Source organism: Lathamus discolor, unplaced genomic scaffold (genome assembly GCF_037157495.1).
Source record: "Lathamus discolor isolate bLatDis1 unplaced genomic scaffold, bLatDis1.hap1 Scaffold_51, whole genome shotgun sequence".
Taxonomy (NCBI): Eukaryota; Metazoa; Chordata; class Aves; order Psittaciformes; family Psittacidae; genus Lathamus; species Lathamus discolor.
This window is the reverse complement of record NW_027069376.1, coordinates 31,341-59,232: the sequence shown is the minus strand read 5'-3', so window position 1 is coordinate 59,232 and position 27,892 is coordinate 31,341. Positions and strand designations below refer to the sequence as shown.

Below are 27,892 nucleotides of genomic sequence, written 5' to 3'. Positions count from 1 at the left end.
ACCCATGCCCCCCATGTCCCCCATGGCCACGTGTCTCCAGACCTCCTCATGTCCCCCACATCCCACCATGTTCCCGTGTCCCCAGGACCCCCCCTCCATGTCCCCACGTCCGTACCGGTTGCCGGTGACCCACATGTCGGTAGCCAGCCCCCAGAGCAGGTAGTCCTGGCCCAGCTGGAGCTTCAGAGCATCGCGGCACTGCCGGTGGCTCACGAAGGTCCGGTTGCTTCTTGCTGGGTCCTCATCGGTGCCTGTCCCCATAGGACACAGGGTGCACGTCACCTCCCCCCCGGCACAGCAGGGGCACCTGCTTTGGTGGGGTCCACAATGGGGACCCTCAATCCCCATTGGTGGCATCACCAGCCATGGGTGACACCAGATCCCTCCAGCGCCCTTGGATGTCGCCAACCCAACTGGGTGACCCCAGGGCCATTGGGTGATGCCAACCCAACTGGGTGCCCCAGCACCACTGAGTGACACCAACCCAACTGGGTGTCCCTTCCCAATGGGTGTCCCCAGTGCCATTGGGTGACACCAACCCAACTGGATGTCTCTCCCCAATGGGTGTCCCCAGCACCACTGAGTGACACCAACCCAACTGGGTGTCCCTTCCCAATGGGTGTCCCCAGTGCCATTGGGTGACACCAACCCATTTGGGTTTCCCTCTCCAACGGGTGTCCCCAGTGCCATTGGGTGACACCAACCCAACTGGATGTCCCTCCCCAATGGGTGTCCCCAGTGTCATTGGGTGATGCCAACCCAACTGGGTGCCCCAGCACCACTGAGTGACACCAACCCAACTGGGTGTCCCTTCCCAATGGGTGTCCCCAGTGCCATTGGGTGACCCCAACCCAACTGGATGTCCCACCCCAATGGGTGACCCCAGGGCCATTGGGTGATGCCAACACAACTGGGTGCCCCAGCACCATTGAGTGACACCAACCCAACTGGGTGTCCCTTCCCAATGGGTGTCCCCAGTGCCATTGGGTGACACCAACCCATTTGGGTTTCCCTCTCCAACGGGTGTCCCCAGTGCCATTGGGTGACACCAACCCAACTGGATGTCCCACCCCAATGGGTGTCCCCAGTGTCATTGGGTGATGCCAACCCAACTGGGTGTCCCCAGTGCTATTGGGTGACACCAACCCATCTGGGTTTCCCTCTCCAATGGGTGTCCCCAGTGCCATTGGGTGACACCAACCCAACTGGATGTCCCACCCCAATGGGTGTCCCCAGTGTCATTGGGTGATGCCAACCCAACTGGGTGTCCCCAGTGCCATTGGGTGACACCAACCCATCTGGGTTTCCCTCTCCAATGGGTGTCCTCAATGCCATTGGGTGACACCAACTCAACTGGATGTCCCTCCCCCATGGGTGTCCCCAGCACCACTGAGTGACACCAACCCAACTGGGTGTCCCTTTCCAATGGGTGTCCCTAATGCCATTGGGTGTCACCAACACAACTGGATGTCCCTTCACAATGGGTGTCCCTAATGCCATTGGGTGACACCAACCCAACTGGGTGTCCCCAGTGCCACTGGGTGACATCAACCCAGCTGGGTGATGCCCTTCCCAATGGGTGTCCCCAGCACCATTGAGTGACACCAACCCATCTGGGTGTCCCTTCCCAATGGGCGTCCTCAGTGCCACTGGCTGACACCAACCTAACTCATGTCCCCAGCAGCAGGTGACCCCACCATGTCCCTCAGGGTGGCCTTGTCCCCCCACCCTGGGGTGCTCGTACCCATCTTGATGACGGAGAGGATGGTCATGATGTAGTTGTCATGGGACGGCGTCTCCTCCATTGCCACCAGCTTCACCTTGTACACTGGGGATGGACATCACTGCGTCACCCCCAGCCCCAGGGTGGCCCCACTGCACTTGGGGGTCCCCATGTCCCCACCTCTCCACCCTCTATGTCCCCGCCTGTCCTTGTCCCTTCATGTCGCCTCCTGTGTCTCCGTGCTCCCTGTGTTGTCAATGGCCTTTCATGGCCCCATCCACATCTATGTCCCCTCATGTGCCCCGTGACCCATGTCCCCCATGCCCCCATGTACCCTGTGTCGCCCATGTCCCACCAAGTCCCACCATGTCCCCCATGTCCCCCATGTCCCCATGTCCCCCATGTCACCCATGTCACCCATATCCCCATGTCCCCCATGTCCCTCATGTCCCCATGTCCCCATGTCCCCCATGTCACCCATGGCCCCATGTCCCCCATGTCCCCCATGTCCCCATGTCCCATGTCCCCCATGTCCCCATGTCCCCATGTCCCCCATGTCCCTCATGTCCCCATGTCCCCATGTCCCCCATGTCCCCCATGTCCCCATGTCCCCCATGGCCCCATGTCCCCCATGTCCCCCATGTCCCCATGGCCCCCATGTCCCCCATGTCCCCCATGTCCCTCATGTCCCCATGGCCCCCATGTCCCCCATGGCCCCATGTCCCCCATGTCCCCCATGGCCCCATGTCCCCATGCCCCATGTCCCCCATGTCCCGAATGTCCCCATGTCCCCATGTCCCCCATGTCCCGAATGGCCCCATGCCCCATGTCCCCGTGCCCCACCATAGTCAACTCCCGGCTCGCAGGCGCGCTCAATGCGTTGGTTGATGGTCATGGGAACATCATCGTCCTTCCGCTTGAAGCAGTTCTCTGCAGGGACATGGGGACAGGGCCATGACAAGGTCTGTTGTGGCAGTGGCACGTCCCACCATGGCAGGGACGTGTCCCACCATGGCAGGGACACGGCTCCATTGCAGTCAATGATGCGTCCCATCACAACCATGACGTCCCACCACCCACAATGACGTGTCCGCTCACAACCATGACATCCCATCATCCACAATGACGTGTCCCATCACAACCATGACGTCCCACCACCCACAATGACGTGTCCGGTCACAACCGTGACATCCCATCATCCACAATGACGTGTCCCATCACAACCATGACATCCCATCATCACAGTGACGTGTCCCATCACAACCATGACATCCCATCATCCACAACGACGTGTCCCATCACAACCATGACATCCCATCACCACAATGACGTGTCCCATCACAACCATGACATCCCATCATCCACAATGACAAGTCCCATCACAACCATGACATCCCATCACCACAATGATGTGTCCCATCATAACCATGACGTCCCACCACCCACAATGACGTGTCCCGTCACAACCATGACATCCCATCATCCACAACGACGTGTCCCGTCACAACCATGACATCCCATCATCCGCAATGATGCGTCCCATCATGACCGTGATGTCCCACCCTCCACTATGCCGTGTCTTATCATGGCTGTGACACGTCCCATCGTGGTAGGGGCGGTGACCTAGAGTGTCCCCATGTCCCAACGTCACCTTCGGCACAGCGGCACACATCCTTGTAGCAGATCTTGCTCAGTTTTCCACCCTCCTTATCCGGGTGGTAGAACCGGGTGCAGCGGTCATCTGCTGGGAAATGGGGACATGGGGGGACAGGAGGGGACACGGTGGGAGCCGTGGGGACAGAGCAGTGACACACAGAGGTGAGGGTCAGCAAAGGGATGTGGTGGGACAAAGGGGCAAGAGGGGACCCAAGGGTGGGACAAAGGGGCAAGAGGGGCCCCAAGGGTGGGACAAAGGGACAAGAGGGGACCCAAGGGTGGGACAAAGGGACAAGAGGGGACCCAAGGGTGGCACCAGGGTACATGGCACCCACCGATCTTGTAGTAGCTGTAGACGGTGACGGCTGCGGGCTGGATCAGGCCCACCTTGAACTGCTGGTGGGCCTTGAAGGAGAAGCACTCCTCGGCCTTGTGTGAGATCTGGGGGCACGGCGGTGGCACTCAGCACCCCTGTCCCCAGCACTGAGGCCATCCTGGCCTTGTCCCCACCCCTGAGACCCTTTCCTGTCCCCACCTCTGGCCCCAGCTTCACCCCTGTCTCCAGCCTCTATCCATGTCCCAACCCCACCTGCATCCCCACCCCTGTCCCCAGCTTCATCCTCATCCTTGTTCCCACCTCATCCCTGCCCATGTCCCCAGCTCCTTTCTGTGCCCATCCTTGTCCTCGTCCTTATCCCTACCCCATCACATCCCCACCCCTCTCCCAACACACCCCCACCTCTGTACCGTCACATCCTTATCCCTGTCCCATCACATCCCTGTCCCTATCTCATCACATCCCTATTCCTGTCCCATCACATCCTTATCCCTGTCCCATCACATCCTTATCCCTATCCCATCACATCCTTATCCGTATCGCATCCCATCCCCACCCCTGTCCCATCACATCCTTATCCCTATCCTATCATATCCTTGTCCCTGTCCATCACATCCCCACCCCGTCCTATCACATCCTTATCCCTATCCCATCACATCCTTATCCATATCCCATCCTATCCCTACCCCTGTCCCATCACATCCTTATCCCTATCCTATCACATCCCTATCCCTGTCCCATCGCATCCCCACCCCGTCCTATCACATCCTTATCCCTATCCCATCACATCCTTATCCGTATCCCATCACATCCCCATCTCTGTCCCATCACATCGTTATCCCTATCTCATCACATCCTTATCCCTATGTCATCACATCCCCATCCCTGTCCCATTACATACTTATCCCTGCCCCATCACATCCTTATCCCTGCCCCATCACATCCCCATCCCTGCCCCATCACATCCCCATCCCTGTCCCATCCTGTCCCAATCCCCATGTCCCCCATGTCCCCACCTTGTCGAGGTAGATGACGACGTTGCTGCGGTCTGACTGCGCTTGGTCGATCTCAAACTTGGAGATGTACCTGTCCACCCCATCTGTGAGCTGGGGACAGGGCCATGGACACGTGCAGGACACAAGGGACACATGGGGCCATCCGTCAGGATACAGGGATGGAGGGACACAGTGGGACACGGTGACATTGGCCACGTGGGGGACACAGGGACATGTGGGGACACGGTGGGACACAATGGCACAAAGATGCAAGGTCCTGGGTCCCCCTCATGTGTCCCCATGGACCACACTCACCCTCTTCAGGTCCTGGACATCAGGCAAGAAGCCTGTGAGCATGGAGACGTCAAGGATGGACATGGTGGCATCCACGTTGCCCAGGTACCTATGGGGACAGGGCTGAGGCCACCCGCCTTGTCCTGTTGTCCCCAGCCCCTCCATCCTTCATGTTCGTATTCCCAAGAATCCCTATGGGGGCATCCCCACCATCCCCATTCCCATCCCCATCTCCAACATCCCTGATGTCCGCACACGGTCCTACCTGGTGCAGATGGTGATCTTGATGGAGCGGATGGCACCCTCCCGTTCCTTGCCTGTCATGGGGACAATGAGGGGATATTGAAGGGGACACACATGGAGTGAGGACACAGGGGGGACATGTGGGGGCCTCACCCATCTTCACGTCCTCCACTTGCACGCGCAGGTCAAAGCTGTCACACTTGCTGTCCTTCTCGGGGACGATGGCGTTGTAGATGGTCACCACGGTCATCGTCCCCTTGCCCGTGCCCTCGGCCTTCACTGTGAAGTCCTCATTAAACTTGGTCTATGGGGAGAAGGGACATTGAGATGGGGCAGGGACACCGGGATGGACATGGAGGGATGGACATTGAAGGACATGGAGGGGACAACAGCGTTGTGTGACACAATGGAGGGATGGGCGTTGAAGGACATGGAGGGGACAACAGCGTTGTGTGACACAATGGAGGGATGGACACTGAAGGACATGGAGGAGACGATAGCGTTGCATGATGCAATGGAGAGATGGGCATTGAAGGACATGGAGCAGACAACAGCGTTGCATGATGCGATGGAGGGATGGGTGTTGAAGGACATGGAGCAGATAACAGCGTTGCATGATGCGATGGAGCGATGGGCATTGAAGGACGCGGAGGGGACAACAGCATTGCATGATGCAATGGAGGGATGGGTGTTGAAGGACATGGAGCAGATAACAGCGTTGCATGATGCGATGGAGCTATGGGCATTGAAGGACGTGGAGGAGCCAAGGAAATGAGAAGATTCAGAGGGACACGAAGGGCACAGGGGCATTCCAGGCCCCAGCAAGACAAGGTGACGTGGGGGTACATGGCAGGGACATCCCAAGCCTTGGAACGCCCCCATGGAAGCGACAGGGACACCCGAGGGCCATGGGGAGAGGACAGGGCCGTGGTGGGACACGAAGCGACACAGAGGGGACAGGGCCACCCCATGCCCCCCGCCGTGGCCCCCGTGGTACCTCTGCGGAGCGCGCCACCAGCGCGTTGCGGCTCTCGATGCGGTAGGTGATGGCGTTGGCGCGCCGGGGCAGCAGCACCGACACGTCCAGGTCCAGGTTGAGCTCCCGGGGAGATGCCACCTGGTACTGGGCCAAGGCTTGGAACACCAGCATGGTGGCCTGCAGGGACACCGGTGGCACCGGGGCTCGGGGACGTCGCCTGGAGCATCCCCGTCGTGGCCCTGAGCTCAGGGCGACCCCAAGCACTTGGAACGTGCCCTTGGAGGTGTTATGGGGCAGAGGGGTCCTCCAGGACAGGATGAGACCATGAGGGTCCACAGGGCTGGAGGTGGCCCCAGGGACAGGGCTTGTGGGGTTTCTAAAGCTCTTGAGAGGTGTTCCTCAAGGACATGAGGGATCCCAAGGGCCATAAGGTGACCCCTAAGAGGACCCCCAATGCCTTTAGGGTCCCATAGCACCGGGGGTGTTCCCCAAGGACATGAGGGATCCCAAGGACCATAAGGTGACCCCCAAGAGGCCCCCCAATGCCTTTAGGGTCCCATAGCACCATGGGTGTTCCCCAAGGACACGGGGGATCCCAAGGACCGTAAGGTGACCCTCTAAGCCCTGAGTCACCCCCCAATGCCTTTAGGGTCCCATGGCACCAGATGTGTCCCCTATGACACATTCCAAGTCCCTGGAAGCCCCGTGGCCATTGGCGACCCCTCAGCACTCAAACCCTCTCTTCCATGCCCCCATCCCCATGGCAGTGGGTGCCAGCGCAGCACCCATGGGTGCCAGGGGTGTCCGTAGCCCACCTGGGTGGATCCGTAGCCACCTCCGAAGTAGTTCTGCTGGGCCAGCCACCGGGCCACCGGCCCCGTCAGCTCCGGCTTCTCCATCCTCAGCAGGGCCAGCAGAGCATAGGAGGTGCCCTCGATGTTGTAGGTGAAGGCGTTGCGCTCCTCCCACCGGTTGCTCTCTGGGGTGACATCGGTCCCTCAGCACCCTCTAAGGATGGGTTCTCCCCACACCATAGAAGGGGATGCGTTGGGCTGGAAGGGAGCTTAAAGCTCATCCAGGTCCAATCACCTTCCACTAGGGCAGGGTGCTCCAAGCCCCGCTCAACCTGGCCTTGAGTAGGGATGCTTCATCCAAACGTTCTCCATCCAACCCATTCCAGTGCCCCACCGCCCTCAGAGTGAAGAATTCCCTCATCTCCAAGCCGAACTTCCCCTGTTCCAGCTGGAACCCACCACCCCTTGTCCCATCCCTGAGGAAGGTCCCTCCGTGTCCTCCTCATGTTGAGGACACCAGAGCCGGGTGCAGCACCCAAGTGGGGCCTCACCAGGCAGAGCAGAGGGGCAGGATCCCCTCCTTGGACCTGCTCAGGCTGCCCCATCCAACCCGTGCCTCCCTTGGGATCATCCCAACCCACGCGCAAGGACCTTGCCCTCGGTCCCATTGCTCTCCATGAGGTTCCCCCCTCCCCAGGTACCTCTGGACCCCATCGCTCCCCTCCAGCTCGGTGCCACCACAACCGTGCCCATGTCCCCAGCAATGATGCTGAGCCCAGCACCGACCCCTCAGTCTCCACTTGGCCATCGAGCCATTGACCACAGCCCCTCTGCCCGTGGCCATCCAGCCCCCATAGGGGACACAGCCAAGGGGACAGGACCAAGGGGACAGGACCGTGGGTGACACAACCAAGGGGACACAACCATGGGTGACATGACCAAGATGACACGACCAAGGGGACACAACCAGGGGTGACATGACCAAGGGGATACAGCCATGGGTGACATGACCAAGGGGACATGACCAAGATGACACGACTAAGGGGACATGACCATGGGTGACACAACCAAGGGGACACAACCAGGGGTGTCATGACCAAGGGGACATGTCCAAGGTGACATTACCAAGGGGACACAACCAAGGGCGACACAACCAAGGGGATACAGCCATGGGGACATGACCAATAACCCATAATTCCCCCTCCATCCCGTCGGACATCACCTTTGGAGAACTTCATGAGAACCTTCTCGCTCTTGAGCTTCCCTGTCAAGGCCAAGGCGTAGGAGCTCAGGGCCACCGTGTAGGGCCGGGACAGCGACTGGTACCTCCGGGCCAGGTATTCAGCAGCTTTGGAGATGCCGTTATCCAAGCTCTGGGCAGGAAGGAGGGAAGTTTGGATTCTCGGGTGGCTGCTATGAGGGGTGAGCCCCTCGTCTTGAGGCGCTCGTCCCTTGTTGCGTCCCCTCTCCGTCCCCGTATGGGGTCACTCACGTTGACGTGGTCCTTGCAGATGTCCCGGGCCTCCTCGAGCGCGATGAGGACAAAGGCTGTGAGCGACACCTCGGGCTCGGCGCCCTGGTAACCTCCCTGGGTGAGAGATGGAGGAGGGAGACCTCGGCATCGTGGTCTCCGCACCAAGCTCTGGCCGCCCAGCACTCATCCCCATCGCCCAACATTGTCCTTCCCATTCCATCAGCCAAGAGGGCTCGTATCCCCCCCCCCCCATACCACCATCTCCTTATGGATGACAGGAGCATCTTCTTGGAAGATCCCATCTGGCTTCTGCCTGTTCAGGATGAGCCACTTCACCGCACCACAAACCACCTCGGGCTCGATGTCTACCAGCTTGATGGCCATGGCAAAGACTTTGGCCACGTAAGCGGTCAACCTGGGGACAGGAGAACCTCAGTGCCACGTCCAACCCTGTCACCCAGACCCACGGTGGCCGCAGGACCTCACCAAGTGCTTGATGGACGGTTCTTGAAGGCCGCGTAGGAGCTGTCAGGCTTCCGGAACGCGAGCTGTTGGGTGTAACCTGGGGAGGAGGTGGTGGTTGGGCACCTCAAGGAGCACCCGGCCAAGCTTCAGGCCCCCGACCCATTCCTGGAGCCCGTTCCAGGGCTTCCAATAGAGATCCCCAACCTGGTGGCACCCAAAAGCTCCTTCAAAGCTCCTTCATCCCCTTGGGTGATGGGGACATTTGGCACCCCAAGAGAGGAACCCTGGAGATGCTCCCCCCTTTGGGGGATGCTCTTACCCTTCTTGATCAAGTTGATGGCGTCAGCGCGGCGGTCGACGCCGAGGCTCTCCCATTGCAGTGTGCTGTCCAGGTAATGGGTGGCAATGACAGTGGGGGTCATCCCGATCATGTTCTGCTCCCCACAGCCCGCGGGTGTCACGATGAGATGCTTCAGCTTCTCCCCATCCAGGGCTTTCTCCACCATGATGGACACGGGGTTGCCTGGACAAGGAGAAGGGGAGATGTGAAGCCGGGAGGGTCCCAAGCCCTTGGCCCCACGCGTGTCCCTTCCCTTGCGCTCACCTTGGATGCTGACTTTGGTCTCTGACTCGGTGTTGGGGACGATGTCGGAGAGGTTGGCAGCCTTCACCCTCTCCTCCTGCACCCCATCTGTGGGGCAGGATAGAGATGGGTGACCCCAAATCACGTCCCCTCCCCACACCATGAGGTTGAGCCTGCCCTGCCCCACATCTGCAGCAGGATGTCCCTTGGCCCTCAGGATGCTCCAGAGCCACACCAGGATGTCCCTCCTCCATTGAGTGTGCCAGGTCCAAGTAGGATGTCCCTTGGCCCCATATACTCATAGTAGGACCTCCCTCATCCCCCAAGATGCCCCAGCCCCACAGTGGGACTTCTTTTGCCCCATAGATACCACAGACCTTTCCTCAAGGCAACATCCCTGTGGGGCTGAGACATCCCCAAGACCAAATGGGGCACTCACTGACTCCCTTCTTCTTCGGGTCCAGCTCGATTATCTTCACTGTCTTCTCCACCCTCATCCCTTCGGGCTGCAGAGGTGAGAGTCCAGTGCTAAAGGATGAGTTTGGGTCCCCCTTTCCCATCTCCAGGAGATCCCAATGCTCAAGGTTGGGGTTGGGTCCCCCTTTCCCATCTCCAGGAGATCCCAATGCTAAAGGTTGGGGTTGGGTCCCCCTTTCCCACCTCCAAGAGATCCCAATGCTAAAGGTTGGGTTTGGGTTGCCCTTTCCCATCTCCAGGAGATTCCAATGCTAAAGATTGGGGTTGGGCCCCCCTTTTCCATCTCCAGGAGATCCCAATGCTAAAGGTTGGGGTTGGGTCCCCCTTTCCCATCTCCAAGAGATTCCAATGCTCAAGGTTTGGTTTGGGTTGCCCTTTCCCATCTCCAGGAGATTCTAATGCTAAAGGTTAGGTTGGGTTTCGGTCCCAGTTTCTCATCTCCAGAAGAGCCCGATGATAAAGGTTGGGTTTGGGTTGCCCTTTCCCATGTCCAGGAGATTCCAATGCTCAAGGCTGGATTGGGTTTGAGTCCTTCTTCCCAACCTCTCCGTGTTGCCCCAGTAGGAACCAGCACCCTTATGTCATGCTCCAAACTAGAAAAGCCCCACTTGAGCATCCTTGGTGGGCAGCATCCTTCATCCCTGGGTACCAGCCCCATGTGGATGCAGGGCTCTGAGCTGTGTGATGGAGACAGCACCACGTGGAGGCCACTCACCACCACTTTGAGCTTCTTCTTGACACCGTCGGCCACGAAGCGGCCCTGCACGGCCGCCTTCACCTCGACCTCGTGGAGCCCCAGCTCCAAGGGCACGATGACGAAGGGCACGGCCCATGAGGACTGGGGCTCCAGGCTGAGGACCTGCTGGTAGCGCTGCTTGGTGGTGGAGGCGCTGCACAGGGCTGGGTTGTACATCAGCTCCACGCGCACCTATGGGCCCCAGGACATGGTGCTCAATGGGGTTGAGGTGACCATGGACACCCCCCCAACCCTTGCCCCATGGTCCCTGTGTCTTGGGTCTCCTTTTCCTACCGTGATCTTGTGTGTCCAGTAGTTGTAGAGGATGGCGCGGATCTCCACCTGCTCGTTCCTCACCACCGAGTAGGGCAGGCGCAGGTCCATGAAGAACTCCTTCATCACCGTGATCTCATAGGGGTCGGCCACGCACAGCCCTAGGGGGTGAGCGCTTTGGGTCAGGCTTGTGGGGACCCCAGGGGCATCACCAAGGGTTAGGAGGTCCTTCAGGTCCCATTGAGTCCTCCTAAGACCCATGGAGTCTTCCCAAGGCTTAGGGGATCCTTCAAGTCCAATGGAGTCCTCCCAAAGCCCATGGAGTCCTTCGAAGACTTAGGGGATCCTTCAAGTCCAATGAAGTCCTCCTGAAGCTTAGGAGATCCCTCAAGTCCCATTGAGTCCTCCTAAGACCCACGGAGTCCTCCCAAAGCTTAGGAGATCCCCCAAGTCCCATTGAGTCCTCCTAAGACCCACAGAGTCCTCCCAAAGCTTAGGAGATCCCTCAAGTCCTATTGAGTCCTCCTAAGGCCCATGGAGTCCTCCCAAGGCTTAGGGGATCCTTCAAGTCCAATAGAGTCATTCCAAGGCTTAGGAGATCCCTCAAGTCCCATTGAGTCCTCCTAAGACCCATGGAGTCCTTCCAAGACTTAGGGGATCCTTCAAGTCCAATGGAGTCCTCCCAAGGCTTAGGAGATCCCTCAAATCCCAGGAACGCCCCCAAGCTTTGATGGATGTCGCCAAGGTCCAGGGCACTTCTCCACCCTTCTCAAGGTCTCGGACATCCCTCGGGCTCCAAGGAAGCCCACCAGGCTTTAGGGGACCCTTCAGTCCCAGGGACCGTCCCTGAGGATCGGGATATTCCTTTGCTCCACAGGGAATCCTCCATCACGTACCCTTGCTCTTGGAGATGCTGACAGCCAGGACCTCCCATGTGGTGATGGAGTCCTTGAGGTACACAGGGAGAGTCTTCGTGGAGATCCTGGAGAGGATGGGATTGGCCAAGGGGGTCATAACGGTCCCCAGGCCAAGCTAAGGGGGTGGAAGGGGCCACCAAGGTGGTCCCAGAGCTGGACCAGAGGTTGGAGATGGGTCCTAAACTGAACCAAGGCAGCACCATGGGGTCAGAAGCAGCCCCTGGGGGGGTTCTGGGGGGGGGTCCTGGTGTTACGGCCCCACATGGACCATGGGGCCGGGACTCACCCCAGCTCATTGGGCTGCTCCGTCAGCGGCTCCTCCTGCCACAACCAGCTCTCAGGGAAGAGGCTCCGGGAGGTGATGTCCTCATCGGCCAGGAACCCATCGTCCACCTCGCCTGGGGGGGACATGGGGCCTCTGGACCGTACCCTCAGGACCCCACGCCCTGGGCAAAGCCACGTTCACCCCAGCATCAGCCAAGCACCAGCCAAGGGGTGGCCAAGCAATGGGTGGGCATCGGCCAAGCATCACCCAATGGAGACACAAGCATCACTTGAGCATCATCCAAGCATCACCTGAGGTTCACCCAAGCACCACCCAATGGTGGTACAAGCATCACTGGAGCATCACCCAAGGGAGGCACAAGCATCACTTGAGCATCACACAAGCATCACCTGAGGTTCACCCAAGCATCACCCAAGGGCGGCACAAGCATCATTTGAGCATCACCCAAGCATCACCCAATGGTGGTACAAGCATCACTTGAGGTTCACCCAAGCATCACTTGAGCATCACCCAGGCACCACCCAAGCATCACCCAATGGTGGCACAAGCATCACCTGAGGGTCACCCAACCATCACCCAAGCATCACCCAATGGTGACACAAGCGTCACTTGAGCATCACCCAAGCATCACCCAATGGAGGCCGAAGCATCAACCAAGGGATGCACAAGCATCACCCGAGCATCACCTGAGCATCACCCAGTGGAGGCACAAGCATCACCCGAGCATCACCCAAGGGATGTACAAGCATCAACCAAGGGATGCACAAGCATCACCCAAGCATCACCCGAGCATCACCCAAGCATCACCTGAGCATCACCCAAGCATCACCCAAACATCACCCGAGCATCACCCGAGCATCACCCAAGCATCACCCAAGTATCACCCAGTGGAGGCACAAGCATCAACCAAGGGATGCACAAGCATCACCTGAGGGTCACCCAAGCATCCCCCAAGCGCCACTGAAGCTTCCCCCAACCACCCCCCCCCACCCCCCCCCCCGACCCCCTCCACGTCCCATCACTTGCTTCGGGCCAGCTCGAGCTGGAGCAGGCGCTGCTTCTGGCTGCGGATGGTCCTGATGTGGGTGCAGCAGTCGAGGAAGGCCTGGACGCAAGCGTCCCCGTCCTGGATGTAGGTGGAGCGATGCTCGCAGCTGTGGTCCATGGGGTTCTCCTTCATCCCGTCCTCACAGCACTTGCGCAGGGCCTTGTCCTTGTACTCGGCCGCTGCCGGCACCAAGGGACCCAACTGGTACCCGGCCCCAGAGCCCATCACCAGGGCCATGGGGTGCGATGGTGTCCTCTGGGATATGGGGCACATTGGTGTCCTCTGGGATATGGGGCACATTGGTGTCCTTTGGGATATGGGACACATTGGTGTCCTCTGGGATATGGGGCACATTGGTGTCCTTTGGGATATGGGACACATTGGTGTCCTTTGGGATATGGGACACATTGGTGTCCTCTGGGATATGGGGCACATTGGTGTCCTTTGGGATATGGGGCACATTGGTGTCCTCTGGGATATGGGGCACATTGGTGTCCTCTGGGATATGGGGCACATTGGTGTCCTTTGGGATATGGGACACATTGGTGTCCTTTGGGATATGGGACACATTGGTGTCCTCTGGGATATGGGGCACATTGGTGTCCTCTGGGATATGGGACACATTGGTGTCCTCTGGGATATGGGGCACATTGGTGTCCTTTGGGATATGGGACACATTGGTGTCCTCTGGGATATGGGGCACATTGGTGTCCTCTGGGATATGGGGCACATTGGTGTCCTTTGGGATATGGGGCACATTGGTGTCCTCTGGGATATGGGACACATTGGTGTCCTCTGGGATATGGGACACATTGGTGTCCTCTGGGATATGGGGCACATTGGTGTCCTTTGGGATATGGGGCACATTGGTGTCCTCTGGGATATGGGACACATTGGTGTCCTTTGGGATATGGGGCACTGGCGTTCACTGGGACATGGGATGTTGTGGTATCCCCAGGGATATTGTGGTGTCCTTCAAGGACATGGGACACTGGTACTGGGATAGGTGCCATGGGATGGACAAGGGACACTGGTACTGGGATAGGTACCATGGGATGGACATAGGACACTGGTATTGACTGGGACATGGGATGGACAAGGGACACTGGTACTGGGATAGGTGCCGTGGGATGGACATGGGACACTGGTATTGACTGGGACATGGGATCGACAAGTGACACTGGTACTGGGATAGGTGCCATGGGATGGACATGGGACACTGGTACTGGGATAGGTGCCTTGGGATGGACATAGGACACTGGTATTGACTGGGACATGGGATGGACAAGTGACACTGGTACTGGGATAGGTGCCATGGGATGGACATGGGACACTGGTATTGACTGGGACATGGGCCCTGGTGCCCCTTGGGGCCATGGGGCACTCCCAGTGCCACGTACCCTTGGTGCCCTTGTACTCAATGAGCTGCACGGAGCGGCGCTTGCGTTGTGCAGGTTGGGGACACTTCACCTCTGGGGACAGAGGGGACACAGGTCAGGACCCATCCCCAGCACAGGTCAGGACCCATCCCCAATGCAGGTCAGGACCCAATCCCAACACAGGCCAGGTCCCATCCCCAACCCTGTGCCTCCATTGTCGCACCCCAAAGCTGTTGGCTCACAGCGCCCATCCTTTGGGTGCCACCTCCCCACACCCAAGGTGTCACCCCCAAGCTTGTCCCATCCCTACCCCCTCGCTGCGGCGTCGAGATCTTCACGTTGGAGACCAAGCTGAGGCCAGCATCAGCGAAGACCCCCACGTTGTCCCTGCCGCTGCCCGGCGTGCAGCCGATGTCGCTCTTCTCCACCGTGTCCCAAACCTGTGGCCACCATGGCACAGCCCTGACCACCAAGCCCATCATGGAGGGGGGGGGGACACACATAACAGGAATGGGGACCTGGGCACCCACCTTGGACTGGGTGAGTTTGTTCTTCTTGCTGAGGACGAAGACGCCCTTGTCCACGGCCACCAGGCCCACGTAAGCGTTGTGGTCGCCCTCGATGCGGAGCCTCATGGGTGTCCCCGGTTCGTGCACCCGGTTGTCAGCTTCCGTCGCTCCCTTCACCACCAGCTGCAGAGGACATGGGGCTTGGAGAGGGTCTTGGCCATGGGGTGCCCCAAAACCCACTTGATGGCACCCCCGGGACGTGCCCGTGGGGGTAACTCCAAGGCAATGGGGTGGTGGAGTCCTCCAGGTGATGGTTGGGGATTGCACTGTGGAAGAGCTGGAGCATCAATGGGGCAACCAAGACCCACCATGGAGTGCTCACATGGACCATCCAAGACGCCTCAGTGGCACCCAATCCCCATCATGGACCACCCAATCCCCATCATAGACCACCCAATCCCCATCATGGACCACCCAATCCTCATCATAGACCACCCAAGGCCCTCAAGGACCACCTAAGCCCCTTCATGGACCATCCAAACCCCTCAAGGACCACCCAATCCTCACCGTGGATCATCCAATCCCCATCAAGGACCACCTAAACCCCATCATGAACCATCCAAGCCCCTCAAGAACCACCCAATTCCAATCATGGACCACCCAAACCCCTCAAGGACCACCCGATCCTCACCATGGCTCATCCAGTCCCCATCAAGAACCACCTAATCCCCATCAAGGACCACCCAAACCCCTCCAGGGCCACCCAATCCTCACCATGGCTCATCCAATCCCCATCAAGAACCACCCAATCCTCACCATGGATCATCCAATCCCCATCAAGGACTACCTAAACCCCATCATGAACCATCCAAGCCCCTCAAGAACCACCCAATTCCAATCACGGACCACCCAATCCTCACCATGGCTCATCCAATCTCCATCAAGAACCACCCAATCCTCACCATGGATCATCCAATCTCCATCAAGAACCACCCAATCCTCACCATGGATCACCCAATCCCCATCAAGAACCATCCAATCCTCACCATGGCTCATCCAATCCCCATCAAGAACCACCCAATCCTCACCATGGCTCATCCAATCCCCATCAAGAACCATCCAATCCTCACCATGGCTCATCCAATCCCCATCAAGAACCACCCAATCCTCACCATGGCTCATCCAATCCCCATCAAGAACCACCCAATCCTCACCATGGCTCATCCAATCCCCATCAAGAACCACCCAATCCTCACCATGGCTCATCCAATCCCCATCAAGAACCACCCAATCCTCACTATGGATCATCCAATCCCCATCAAGAACCACCCAATCCTCACCATGGCTCATCCAATCCCCATCAAGGACCCCCCGATCCCCATCATGAACCATCCAAGCCCCTCAAGAACCACCTCAAGGCTCCTCCAAGCGCCAACCAAAGCCCCCCCAGGGCGCTGGGCACACACTCACGGTGCCCATGCAAGTGTCCTTGACATCGACCCAGATGGAGTCGGCCACGATCTCGCCCGGCAGCACGTGGTAATAGGCCACGATGCGGAAGGACGGGAGGAGCTCGGGGGTCACCGGCAGGGACATGGTCACCAGGCTCTGGCCGGCCTCGTGCCGCTGCCGCCCCACGTGGACAATGTGGCCCTTGCTCATGATCTGTGGTGGCCAAGGGAAGGTTGGGTTGGTGGCACTGGGACACTGGGGTTGGGTTGGTGACATGGGGACACTGGGGTTGGTGGCACTGGGACACTGGGGTTGGGTTGGTGACATGGGGACACTGGGGTTGGTGGCACTGGGACACTGGGGTTGGGTTGGTGACATGGGGACACTGGGGTTGGTGGCACTGGGACACTGGGGTTGGGTTGATGGCATCTAGACACTGGGGTTGGGTTGGTGACATTGGGACACTGGGGTTGGTGGCACTGGGACACCAGTGTTGGGTTGGTGGTGGTGGGACACTGGGGTTGGGTTGGTGACATTGGGACACTGGGGTTGGTGGCACTGGGACACTGGGGTTGGGTTGCTGGTAGTGGGACACTGGGGTTGGATTGGTGGCCCTGGGACACTGGGGTTGGGTTGGTGACATTGGGACACTGGGTTGGTGGCCCTGGGACACTGGGGTTGGGTTGGTGGCCCTGGGACACTGGGGTTGGGTGGGTGACATTGGGACACTGGGGTTGGTGGCCCTGGGACACTGGGGTTGGGTTGGTGGGTTCTGGACACTGGTGTTGAGTTGCTGGTAGTGGGACACTGGGGTTGGGTTGATGGCATCTAAACACTGGGGTTGGTGGCACTGGGACACCAGTGTTGTGTTGTTGGTGGTGGGACACTGGGGTTGGTGGCACCGGCACACCGGTGTTGGGTTGGTGGCACTGGGACGCTGGGGTTGGGTCGGTGGCCGTGGCTCACCAAGTAGGTGAAGTAGGGCACCGAGTCCCGGACGTTGTTGCTGTTGGTCTTGAGGTGGAAGTTGACGGCCAGGTTCTCCCCGAGCTGCAGCTCCGTGGCCCCCACGGCCAAGTGCAGGAAGTTCCCGGATGCTCCTTGGCTGCGATAGGCTTCGGCCACCATCTGCCGCGAGGCCTGGCGCGGCCCAGGCAGCTCCGGCTCCGCCGTCCGCACCTGCAGGGACGCGGCGGGCCCTTGGTCAGCGATGGAGAGGGGGGGCAATGGGGGGAGATCCCAGCGCGGTTGTGGTGGCACCGAGCTGGAGGGGAGCGATGGGGTCCAGGGGGACCTGGGGAGGGGGGAACCTCATGGAGAGCAATGGGACCGAGGGCAAGGTCCTGGCGCGTGGGTTGGGATGATCCCAAGGGAGGCACGGGTTGGATGGGGCAGCCTGAGCAGGTCCAAGGAGGGGATCCTGCCCCTCTGCTCTGCCTGGTGAGGCCCCACTTGGGTGCTGCACCCGGCTCTGGTGTCCTCAACATGAGGAGGGACCTTCCTCAGGGATGGGACACGGGGTGATGGGTTCCAGCTGGAACAGGGAAGTTCGGCTTGGAGATAAGGAAGAAGGATGCTGGGACACTGGGACGGGTTGGATGGAGATGGTTTGGATGCCCCATCCCTGGCAGTGTTCAACCAGACTGACCCTGGCTGCAGCCCACTATGGACATCTTTGCCGGTCTCCATGACAATGGACATCCCTTGGTCCTTGACCCTCAATGGCTTGGTCAACCCAATGGTGTTGGCCACCATTGTCCCCTTGACAACGGCCATCGTGCTCCTTGGTCAGTGGTGGCCATGGTGGTCCACCAACATGAGGTGTCCTCCTAAGAGGCCATCCTGGTCCCCTTCCTGTTACCCTGGCCCTTGGTCAATGGTGACCACGGTCCTTGGTCACCTTGGACGTCTCATCCACGCCAGCACCACCTCCCTCCATCCACCAGTTCCAAGGGCACCCTGGTTCCTCTCCCCACTCACAGTGATGGGGACGGTGTCCTTGTTGGTCGGCATGTTGAGGACCAGCTTGGCTGTGCCATCGCGCTGCGTGGACACCACACCCTGGAAGCCATCAGCCTTGACGGTGACCCGGGCAGCCGGGGACGCGTCCGGGTTGGTGACATAGACCTGCATGGGGACACGGGGGCATCACCAGGAGGGACGCGTCACCGGGTGCCAGCGGGGTGACACGGGGACGGTGACACCGTGGTGTAACGTGGGGACAGGCCCTGGGCCCCAAGGCTGTGCCACTGTGGTGGGGCCATGGTGGGGCATGGTCCTGATGTGGGGGACCCTGGCACCATGGGGGTCCTGGACCGGTGCCACCACTGTCCCCAGATGCTGTTACCGTCAGGTCGAAGGGCATCCCTGGCTTGAAGTACTGTGGGGTGCGGGTGAAGTGGATGGTGTAGGGGGACGTCACGATGCGGATTCCGCTGCGCTGGGCCTCCACCATGTCACTGCCTGCAGGACCATGACCCCATTGTCCCCAGCCCCACCTCCCACCATCCTCACTGCTCCAGCCCCACATCTCATCTTCACCATCCCCATCCCCACCTCTCCCATCCTCACTGCCCCATCCCCACCTCTCCCCATCCCCACCTCGCCCCATCCCCACCTCTCCCAGCCCCACCTCTCCCATCCTCACCCTTCTCATCCCCACCTCTCCCCATCCTCACTGCCCCAGCCCCACCTCTCCCCATCCTCACTGCCCCATCCCCACCTCGCCCCATCCCCACCTCTCCCAGCCCCACCTCTCCCATCCTCACCCTTCTCATCCCCACCTCTTCCCATCCTCACTGCCCCAGCCCCACCTCTCCCCACCCTCACCATCCCCATCCCCACCTCTCCCCATCCTCACCATCATCATCCCCACCTCTCCCCATCCTCACTGCCCCAGCCCCACATCTCATCTTCACCATCCCCATCCCCATCTCTCCCCATCCTCACTGCCCCATCCCCTCCCACGCCCCCCCGCAGACCTGACTCTGTGAGCACGGTGACGGACACGTAGAGGGAATGCCCCACCAGCTCCGCAGGGTTGGGGAACCTCTCCCGCAGGGTGGCCATGGACAGCGCGGCCTCTCCATCCCCGTCCATCACCTGCAGCGCGGAGACGGTGGCACAGGGACAGCCATGGCGACGGGGACGGGGACAGGGCTGGAGGAGGCAGAGCCCAGCAGGGCGCTGGAGCGGGGGCAAGGGATGGGGACGGGGACAAGGCTGGGGTCACCTGCACGCGGCGCAGGGACTGGGGGATGCTCTTCTTCTCGTCGTCCACCGTGACACCAAAGAGGACGAAGGCCGAGCCCTGCACACGCTTCCCGTAGAGGTACCTGTGGACAAGCCACCATTGTCGCCATCAGCCCCTGTCCCCACAGCACCCACCTGGTGTCCCCCCGTGCCACCCTGTCACCCACTGCCCCATGTCTTCATACACCCGTGTCCTCCTGCCACCTCCATCACCATCACCCCTGTCCCCATCACCCCATGTCCTCCATCACCATCACCCCTGTCCCCATCACCCCATGTCCTCCATCACCATCACCCATGTCCTCCATCACCATCACCCCATGTCCCCATCACGCCATGTCCTCCATCACCATCACCCCATGTCCCCATCACCCCATGTCCTCCATCACCATCACCCCGTGTCCCCATCACCCCATGTCCTCCATCACCATTACCCCTGTCCCCATCACCCCATGTCCTCCATCACCATCACCCATGTCCCCATCACCCCATGTCCTCCATCACCACCACCCGTGTCCCCATCACCTCATTTCCCCACATCCCCATCACCTCAAACCTGCCACCTTTGGCCCATCCTTGGGGACTTTGTCACCCCATGGTGACCCCATCACCCATGAGTGGTTTTGACCCCTAAACTGAGCAGCTTTGGGGTCCCCATCCCACCTGGCTGTGATGGACACTCGGAAGTCCTCCTTCTGGTCAATGTAGAGGAACCTCTTCTCCGGCTCCAGCACCACCTCGAAGCTCGGCAGCACTATGGTGGGGGGGACACCCAATGGACCAGCGATGCAGGAGAAGGGACCCTCCCCACTGAGGACCCCCCCCCCTTACCGTACTCCTTGACCTCAAACTGGCTGCTGAAGACCTGTTCCGGCGAGTCTTCGAATTTGGCCATTATCGTCCATGTCCCCAGGCTGCAGGAGGGGGACAGGGTTGAGGGGACAAGCCCATGGCCGTGGATGTCCCCAGGTCACCCTTGGAGCTGGCACCGACCTGACCACCTCGGGCAGGTTGTGGTTGAGGGAGAAGATGCCGGTCTTCATGGGCGAGGACACGGGCACTTGCTTGATGATGATGTTGTCGGGCGTCTGAAGGACACGGGGATGGTGGCATCGGTGTCCCCGTGGCCCTGTGGCCCCGTCCCGTGGCCCTCTGACCCACCTTGACCTCCACGATCACCGTCTTGGACACCGGCTGCATGAGGTGGTCCAGAGCGAAGAGGCGACAGAGCACTGGGAGGGGATGCGAGTGACAGGGGGGATGTGGGGACATCCAGAAACGGGGCACGGACCACGGTGAGGGCGCACCAGCACCCCAGGGTGCCACCAGGGCCCCAAGAGGTGCCCAATGGGGGATCCAACAGCCCAAGGACACACCAGCACCCCATGGGCCCCATAGAGGGAACCCAACACCCCAAGATGCTACCAACACCCCAAGATGCCATCAACACCCCAAGAGGTGCCATAGGGGCGATCCAACAGCCCAAGGACACACCAGCACCCCATGGACCCCATAGAGGGAACCCAACACCTAAGATGCTACCAACACCCCAAGATGCCATCAACACCCCAAGAGGTACCATGGGGGGGATCCAATACCCCAAGATGCCACCAAAACCCTAATGTGCCATGGGGGGGATCCAACACTCCAAGGTACCACAAGCACCCGAAGATGCCACCAACACCCCAAGAGGTGCCATTGGGGAGATCCAACAGCCCAAGGTCACACCAGCACCTCATTGACCCCATAGAGGGAACCCAACACCCTAAGATGCTACCAACACCCCAAGAGGTGCCATGGGGGGGGGATCCAACACCCCAAGATGCCACCAAATCCCCAAGACGCCCCCAAGACCCCAATGTGCCATGGAAGGAACCCAACACCCCAAGATACCACCAAGACCCCAAGAGGTGCCATGGAAGGAACCCAACACCCCAAGACGCCCCCAAGACCCCAAGAGATGCCATGGAAGGAACCCAACACCCCAAGATACCACCAAGACCCCAATGTGCCATGGAAGGAACCCAACACCCCAAGATGCCCCCAAGAGGTGCCATGGAAGGAACCCAACACCCCAAGATACCACCAAGACCCCAATGTGCCATGGAAGGAACCCAACACCCCAAGATACCACCAAGACCCCAAGAGATGCCATGGAAGGAACCCAACACCCCAAGATACCACCAAGACCCCAATGTGCCATGGAAGGAACCCAACACCCCAAGATGCCCCCAAGAGGTGCCATGGAAGGAACCCAACACCCCAAGATGCCACCAAGACCCCAAGAGATGCCATGGAAGGAACCCAACACCCCAAGACGCCCCCAAGACCCCAAGAGGTGCCATGGAAGGAACCCAACACCCCAAGATACCACCAAGACCCCAAGAGGTGCCATGGAAGGAACCCAACACCCCAAGATACCACCAAGACCCCAATGTGCCATGGAAGGAACCCAACACCCCAAGATGCCCCCAAGAGGTGCCATGGAAGGAACCCAACACCCCAAGATGCCACCAAGACCCCAAGAGATGCCATGGAAGGAACCCAACACCCCAAGATACCACCAAGACCCCAAGAGGTGCCATGGGGGGGATCCAACACCCCAAGATGCCACCAAGACCCCAAGAGGTGCCATGGAAGGAACCCAACACCCCAAGATACCACCAAGACCCCAAGAGGTGCCATGGAAGGAACCCAACACCCCAAGACGCCCCCAAGACCCCAAGAGGTGCCATGGAAGGAACCCAACACAACCCAAGACGCCCCCCAAGGCCCCAAGGAGCCACCCGCCCCCAAGAGGCCGCGGTGACGCCCAGCGCCGCGGGGGCCGGACGCACCGGTGGAGCCCGGGGTGTAGATGGGCTTGTCGGTCTGCAGGAAGATGTGCCCGCTCCGCAGGGCCACCAGCAGCACCTTCTCCAGGGTGACCTGGGCCACCCGCGCCGTCACCGACACGAACCACTTCTCGGCGGACTGGGGCAGGGCCTTAGCCGACACCTGGGGGGACAGCAGAGGCACCGTGGGGATGAGGGCACCAGGGCAGGGGGGACGGGGCCGAGGACGCCGAGGTCTTCATCAAGACCAAGGTCTTCGTCATCAGGGAGCTGGGGGTGACCCCCCCCCCAAGAATCACCATCCCCTGGTCATAGGGTGACCGTCACCAGGGCCCTCATGGTTCCTGTCCCATAGGGCCAACCAACCCCAAAGACCCCATGGTGACCATTCTGCCCCATATAACCCCAGGGAGATTCTCCACTGTTTTGTATGGGGTTGAGCTTGGAGCAGGTCATCTATAGGTGACCGTCACCAAGGCCTTCCCTGTCCCATAGGGCCAACCATCCCCAAAGACCTCATATAACCTGCCCCATATAACCCCATTGAGATTCTCCGCTGTCTTGTGTAGGGTTGAGCCTGGGGCAAGTCATCTATAGGTGACCATCCCAAGTGTGACCATCCCATGGTAAGCATCACCAAGGCCCTCACTGTCCCTGTCCCATAGGGCCAGCCATCCCCAAAGGCCTCATATAACCTGCCCTATATAGCCCCATGGGGATTCTCCACTGTCTTATATAAGGTTGTGCTTGGAGCAGGTCGTCTATAGGTGACCACCCCAAGCGTCACCATCCCCTGGTCATAGGGTGACCATCAGCAAGGCCCCCACTGTCCCTGTCCCATAGAACCAGCCATCCCCAAAGACCCCATATAACCTGCCCCATACAACCCCATAGAGATTCTCCACTGTCTTGTAGAGGGTTGAGCCTGGGGCAAGTTATAGGTGACCATCACCAAAGCCCTCCCAGTCCCTGTCCCATAGGGCCAACCAACCCCAAGGACCACATAGTGACCATCCTGCCCCATATGACCCCATGGAGATTCTCCACTGTCATGTACGGGGTTGAGCTTGCAGCAGGTCATCTATAGGCGACCGTCACTAAGGACCTCACTGTCCCTGTCCCATAGGGCCAACCAACCCCAAGGACCCCACAGTGACCATCCTGCCCCATATAACCCCAATGGAGATTCTCCACTGTCTCGTATAGGGTTGAGCTCGGGGCTGGAAGGGGGCAGTCGCCCCAGGGGTGCTGACCCACCTTGATGGTGGTGTTGGCCATCATGCCCCCATTGGGGCTCAGCCCCACACGGGCCTGATGGAGCACGTGGCGCTTGTGGGGGAAGTCCTGCACCAGGACGGTGGCCTCGGCCGCAGAGGACAAGCCGGGGGCCTCCAGCACCACTCGCTCCTCCACCTCCAGCCTCAGCACCGCCGGGGTCACCATCGTCACCCTGGGGGCACCGGGCACCATGGGGGGGTTACAGTGCCCCATAGAGCCCTGGGGACCCAATGGCACCCAGGGACCCCCAACCTGACCCCATAGAGCCCTGGGGACCCAATGGCACCCCAGGGACCCCCAACCTGACCCCATAGAGCCCTGGAGACCCAATGGCACCCAGGGACCCCCAACCTGACCCCATAGAGCCCTGGGCCCCCAATGGCACCCAGGGACCCCCAACCTGACCCCATAGAGCCCTGGGGACCCAATGGCACCCAGGGACCCCCAACCTGACCCCATAGAGCCCTGGGGACCCAATGGCACCCCAGGGACCCCCAACCTGACCCCATAGAGCCCTGGGGACCCAATGGCACCCCAGGGACCCCCAACCTGACCCCATAGAGCCCTGGGGACCCAATGGCACCCCAGGGACCCCCAACCTGACCCCATAGAGCCCTGGGGACCCAATGGCACCCAAGGACCCCCAACCTGACCCCATAGAGCCTGGGGGACCCAATGGAACCCCAGGGACCCCCAACCTGACCCCATAGAGCCCTGGGCCCCCAATGGCACCCAGGGACCCCCAACCTGACCCCATAGAGCCCGGGGGACCCAATGGCACCCAGGGACCCCCAACCTGACCCCATAGAGCCCTGGGGACCCAATGGCACCCAGGGACCCCCAACCTGACCCCATAGAGCCCTGGGCCCCCAATGGCACCCCAGGGAGCCCCAATTAGACCCCATAGCCCCCATAGCCCCCAGTCTGTCCCCATAGCACCCTGAGGACCTCATAGTCCAATGTGGGGGGGTGGTCCCAGGAGCGCACGGAGGATCCTGGGGGGTGTCCCATGGGGGGGGAGGGGCCCATAACTCAGCCCGCAGTCTGCCCCATAGGACTAAAGCAACCCCAAACCCCCCATTGCCCCCCATTGCCTCCCATTGCACCCCATTGCCCCCCATTGCACCCCATTGCACCCCTATTGCCCCCCATTGCTCCCCATTGCACCCCTATTGCCCTCCATTGCACCCCATTGCACCCCTATTGACCCCCATTGCACCCCATTGCTCCCCATTGCCCCCCTATTGCCCCCCATTGCACCCCATTGCCCCCATTGCACCCCCTTGCACCCCTATTGCTCCCATTGCACCCCATTGCCCCCCATTGCACCCCTATTGCCCCCCATTGCACCTGCATTGCACCCCGTTGCTCCCCATTGCCCTCCCATTGCCCTCCCATTGCACCCCTATTGCCCCCCATTGCTCCCCATTGCACCCCATTGCATCCCTATTGCCCCCCATTGCACCTGCATTGCACCCCGTTGCCCCCCCATTGCCCTCCCATTGCCCCCCATTGCACCCCTATTGCCCCCCATTGCTCCCCATTGCCCCCCATTGCCCCCCATTGCACCCCTATTGCCTCCCATTGCTCCCCATTGCCCCCTATTGCACCTGCATTGCACCCCGTTGCCCCCCATTGCTCCCCATTGCCCCCCATTGCACCCCACTGCCCCCTGTTACACCCCATTGCACCCCATTGCACCACTATTGCCCCCCATTGCCCCCCATTGCCCCCCATTGCACCCCATTGCTCTCCAGCTCCCACCCTGGAAAGGGGGCTCCCATCTATGGAGGGGGGACCAGGTCAGGGGGGTCCCAGTAGCTTGGGGGTCCCTGGATGGGGGGGTCCCAATGCGAGGGGGGGGGGGGTCCCAGTTCTGGGCTCAATGGGGATATGGGGGGGTTAATGTGGGGGGGGGTCCCATGAGCACATGGGGGGGCCCCTGGGGGTGTCCCATGGGGGGGGGTCTCAGATGAGGGACTCCAATAGGGGGGTCAATGGGGGGGTCCATGGGGGGGTCACATGGAGGGGCCAGAAGAGGGGTTCCAATGGGGGGGTCCCATGGGGGGGTCCATTGGGGGGTCCATAGGGGGTTCCCATTGGGGGGCCTAGAAGAGGGGTTCCAAGGGGGGGGGGCAGAAGAGGGATTCCGATGGGGGGGGGTCCAGAAGAGGGGTTTCAATGGGGGGTCCATGGGGGGTCCATAGGGGGACCTAGAAGAGGGGTTCCAATGGGGGGGTGTCCATGGGGGGGTCCAAAAGAAGGGTTCCAATGGGGGCGTCCATGGGGGGGTCCATTGGGGGGTCCATAGGGGGTTCCCATTGGGGGGCCTATAAGAGGGGTTCCAATGGGGGGGGGGGGCATGGAGGAGTCCAAAAGTGGGATTCCAATGGGGGATCCATAGGGGGGGTCCATGGGGGGGCCTATAAGAGGGGTTGCAATGGGGGGGGGGGATCCCATGGGGGGGTCCAAAAGAAGGGTTCCAATGGGGGGGGGGGGAAGAGGGGCTCCTATGGGGGGGTGTCCATGGGGGAGTCCAAAAGAGGAGTTCCAATGGCGGGGGCCAGAAGAGGTATTCCAATGGGGGGATCCATGGCGGGGGGGGTCCATGGGGGGGTCCATAGGGGGTTCCCATTGGGGGGCCTAGAAGAGGGGTTCCAAGGGGGGGGGGCAGAAGAGGGGTTCCAATGGGGGGTCCATGGGGGGGTCCATAGGGGGACCTAGAAGAGGGGTTCCAAGGGGGGGGGGCAGAAGAGGGGTTTCAATGGGGGGTCCATGGGGGGGTCCATAGGGGGACCTAGAAGAGGGGTTCCAATGGGGGGGGTGTCCATGGGGGGGTCCAAAAGAGGGGTTCCAATGGGGGGGTCCATAGGGGGGGTCTATGGGGGGGCCTAGAAGAGGGGTTCCAATGGGGGGGGGGGTCCCATGGGGGGGTCCAAAAGAGGGGTTCCAATGGGGGGGTCCCATGGGGGGGGTCCAAAAGAGGGGTTCCAATGGGGGGGTCCATAGGGGGGGTCCATGGGGGGTCCAAAAGAGGGGTTCCAATGGGGGGGGTCCCAGAAGAGGGGTTCTAACGGGGGGGTCCATGGGGGGGGGGGTCCCATCACTCACATCTGGGCCTGGCTGGAGGCCGCGCGCAGCAGCAGCAGCAGCAGCCCCATGGGCAGCGCCGGGGCCCCCATGGCTGCAGGGGAGGGCAATGGTGGAGCCGGGGGGCTCCCTTTATAGCAGCACCCGGGGGTTAATGGGTAACCAGCACCCATGGGGCCACCCAACACCACGGGGGGGGGGGGGGGAACCGGGTCTATGGGTCCGACCGGACACCCATGGGGCCACCAAGGTGGGGGGGGGGGGTGTGTTCTCTGTGCCCCCCTCCCCCCCCCGAATGGACCAATCATGGGGGGGGGGGGGTCGGGACCTACCAAGGGGGGGTCCCTTGGGTGGGGGTTGGGGTGGCCCCGGGGGGGGGAGGGGCTTCCCGGGTGCTTCCTCATTTCGGGGAAGGAGCTGGCGAGGGGCCACCGGTTGCGACATCGGAGGAGGGACAATGGGGGAGGGATGGGGCAGCGGGGGCATATGGGGGCAATGGGGGTAATGGGGGGCAATGGGGGCAATGGGGCAGTGGGAGCCAATGGGGGTAATGGGGCAATGGGGGGCAATGGGGCAATGGGGGCAATGGGGCAGTGGGGGCCAATGGGGGTAATGAGGGTAATGAGGGCAATGGGGCAATGGGGGCAATGGGGCAGTGGGGGCCAATGGGGGTAATGGGGCAATGAGGGGCAATGGGGCAATGGGGGCAATGGGGCAGTGGGGGCCAATGGGGGTAATGAGGGTAATGAGGGCAATGGGGGCAATGAGGCAATGGGGGCAATGAGGGCAATGAGGGTAATGGGGGTCAATGGGGTAAC

At 60.5% G+C, this 27,892-nt stretch overlaps 2 protein-coding genes across 5 annotated transcripts in view; both read right to left on the bottom strand.

Annotated features, from left to right (window-relative positions):
* Nucleotides 1-27,204, bottom strand: part of C3 (complement C3) — a 28,843-nt gene extending 1,639 nt beyond the window's left edge. Inside the window, exons 1-39 of one of the 4 annotated variants that reach the window (XM_065664639.1) lie at nucleotides 27,096-27,204; nucleotides 23,964-24,156; nucleotides 22,710-22,869; nucleotides 21,034-21,104; nucleotides 20,866-20,960; nucleotides 20,704-20,786; nucleotides 20,536-20,626; nucleotides 19,853-19,955; nucleotides 19,602-19,722; nucleotides 18,968-19,083; nucleotides 18,601-18,747; nucleotides 17,587-17,799; nucleotides 16,639-16,833; nucleotides 15,190-15,351; nucleotides 14,970-15,099; nucleotides 14,681-14,752; nucleotides 13,259-13,459; nucleotides 12,233-12,392; nucleotides 11,926-12,011; nucleotides 11,051-11,190; nucleotides 10,736-10,948; nucleotides 9,983-10,049; nucleotides 9,565-9,651; nucleotides 9,280-9,483; nucleotides 8,982-9,057; nucleotides 8,751-8,910; nucleotides 8,514-8,609; nucleotides 8,244-8,394; nucleotides 7,043-7,206; nucleotides 6,246-6,404; nucleotides 5,402-5,552; nucleotides 5,271-5,322; nucleotides 5,027-5,114; nucleotides 4,733-4,822; nucleotides 3,715-3,820; nucleotides 3,375-3,467; nucleotides 2,567-2,653; nucleotides 1,745-1,828; nucleotides 116-251 (exon numbers count right to left, since the gene is read on the bottom strand). In XM_065664639.1, the coding sequence (XP_065520711.1) occupies nucleotides 116-251; nucleotides 1,745-1,828; nucleotides 2,567-2,653; nucleotides 3,375-3,467; nucleotides 3,715-3,820; nucleotides 4,733-4,822; nucleotides 5,027-5,114; nucleotides 5,271-5,322; nucleotides 5,402-5,552; nucleotides 6,246-6,404; nucleotides 7,043-7,206; nucleotides 8,244-8,394; nucleotides 8,514-8,609; nucleotides 8,751-8,910; nucleotides 8,982-9,057; nucleotides 9,280-9,483; nucleotides 9,565-9,651; nucleotides 9,983-10,049; nucleotides 10,736-10,948; nucleotides 11,051-11,190; nucleotides 11,926-12,011; nucleotides 12,233-12,392; nucleotides 13,259-13,459; nucleotides 14,681-14,752; nucleotides 14,970-15,099; nucleotides 15,190-15,351; nucleotides 16,639-16,833; nucleotides 17,587-17,799; nucleotides 18,601-18,747; nucleotides 18,968-19,083; nucleotides 19,602-19,722; nucleotides 19,853-19,955; nucleotides 20,536-20,626; nucleotides 20,704-20,786; nucleotides 20,866-20,960; nucleotides 21,034-21,104; nucleotides 22,710-22,869; nucleotides 23,964-24,156; nucleotides 27,096-27,166 (4,874 nt within the window). In that variant the 5' untranslated portion in view covers nucleotides 27,167-27,204. The remainder of the gene's footprint in view (nucleotides 1-115; nucleotides 252-1,744; nucleotides 1,829-2,566; nucleotides 2,654-3,374; nucleotides 3,468-3,714; nucleotides 3,821-4,732; nucleotides 4,823-5,026; nucleotides 5,115-5,270; nucleotides 5,323-5,401; nucleotides 5,553-6,245; nucleotides 6,405-7,042; nucleotides 7,207-8,243; nucleotides 8,395-8,513; nucleotides 8,610-8,750; nucleotides 8,911-8,981; nucleotides 9,058-9,279; nucleotides 9,484-9,564; nucleotides 9,652-9,982; nucleotides 10,050-10,735; nucleotides 10,949-11,050; nucleotides 11,191-11,925; nucleotides 12,012-12,232; nucleotides 12,393-13,258; nucleotides 13,460-14,680; nucleotides 14,753-14,969; nucleotides 15,100-15,189; nucleotides 15,352-16,638; nucleotides 16,834-17,586; nucleotides 17,800-18,600; nucleotides 18,748-18,967; nucleotides 19,084-19,601; nucleotides 19,723-19,852; nucleotides 19,956-20,535; nucleotides 20,627-20,703; nucleotides 20,787-20,865; nucleotides 20,961-21,033; nucleotides 21,105-22,709; nucleotides 22,870-23,963; nucleotides 24,157-27,095) is intronic. The other 3 variants (XM_065664640.1, XM_065664641.1, XM_065664642.1) reach the window with 3 other exon arrangements.
* Nucleotides 13,466-14,674, bottom strand: LOC136006634 (collagen alpha-1(I) chain-like). The gene has a single exon (XM_065664643.1). It carries the CDS (start codon nucleotides 14,630-14,632, stop codon nucleotides 13,505-13,507), a length of 1,128 nt encoding a protein of 375 aa, XP_065520715.1. The 5' UTR covers nucleotides 14,633-14,674; the 3' UTR covers nucleotides 13,466-13,504.
* Nucleotides 27,205-27,892: the final 688 nt, after the last annotated feature.

Excerpts from the sequence above, each read along its gene's own strand:
- LOC136006634 (XM_065664643.1), bottom strand. The coding sequence starts at position 14,632 with ATGTCCCAGTCAATACCAGTGTCCCATGTCCATCCCATGGCACCTATC.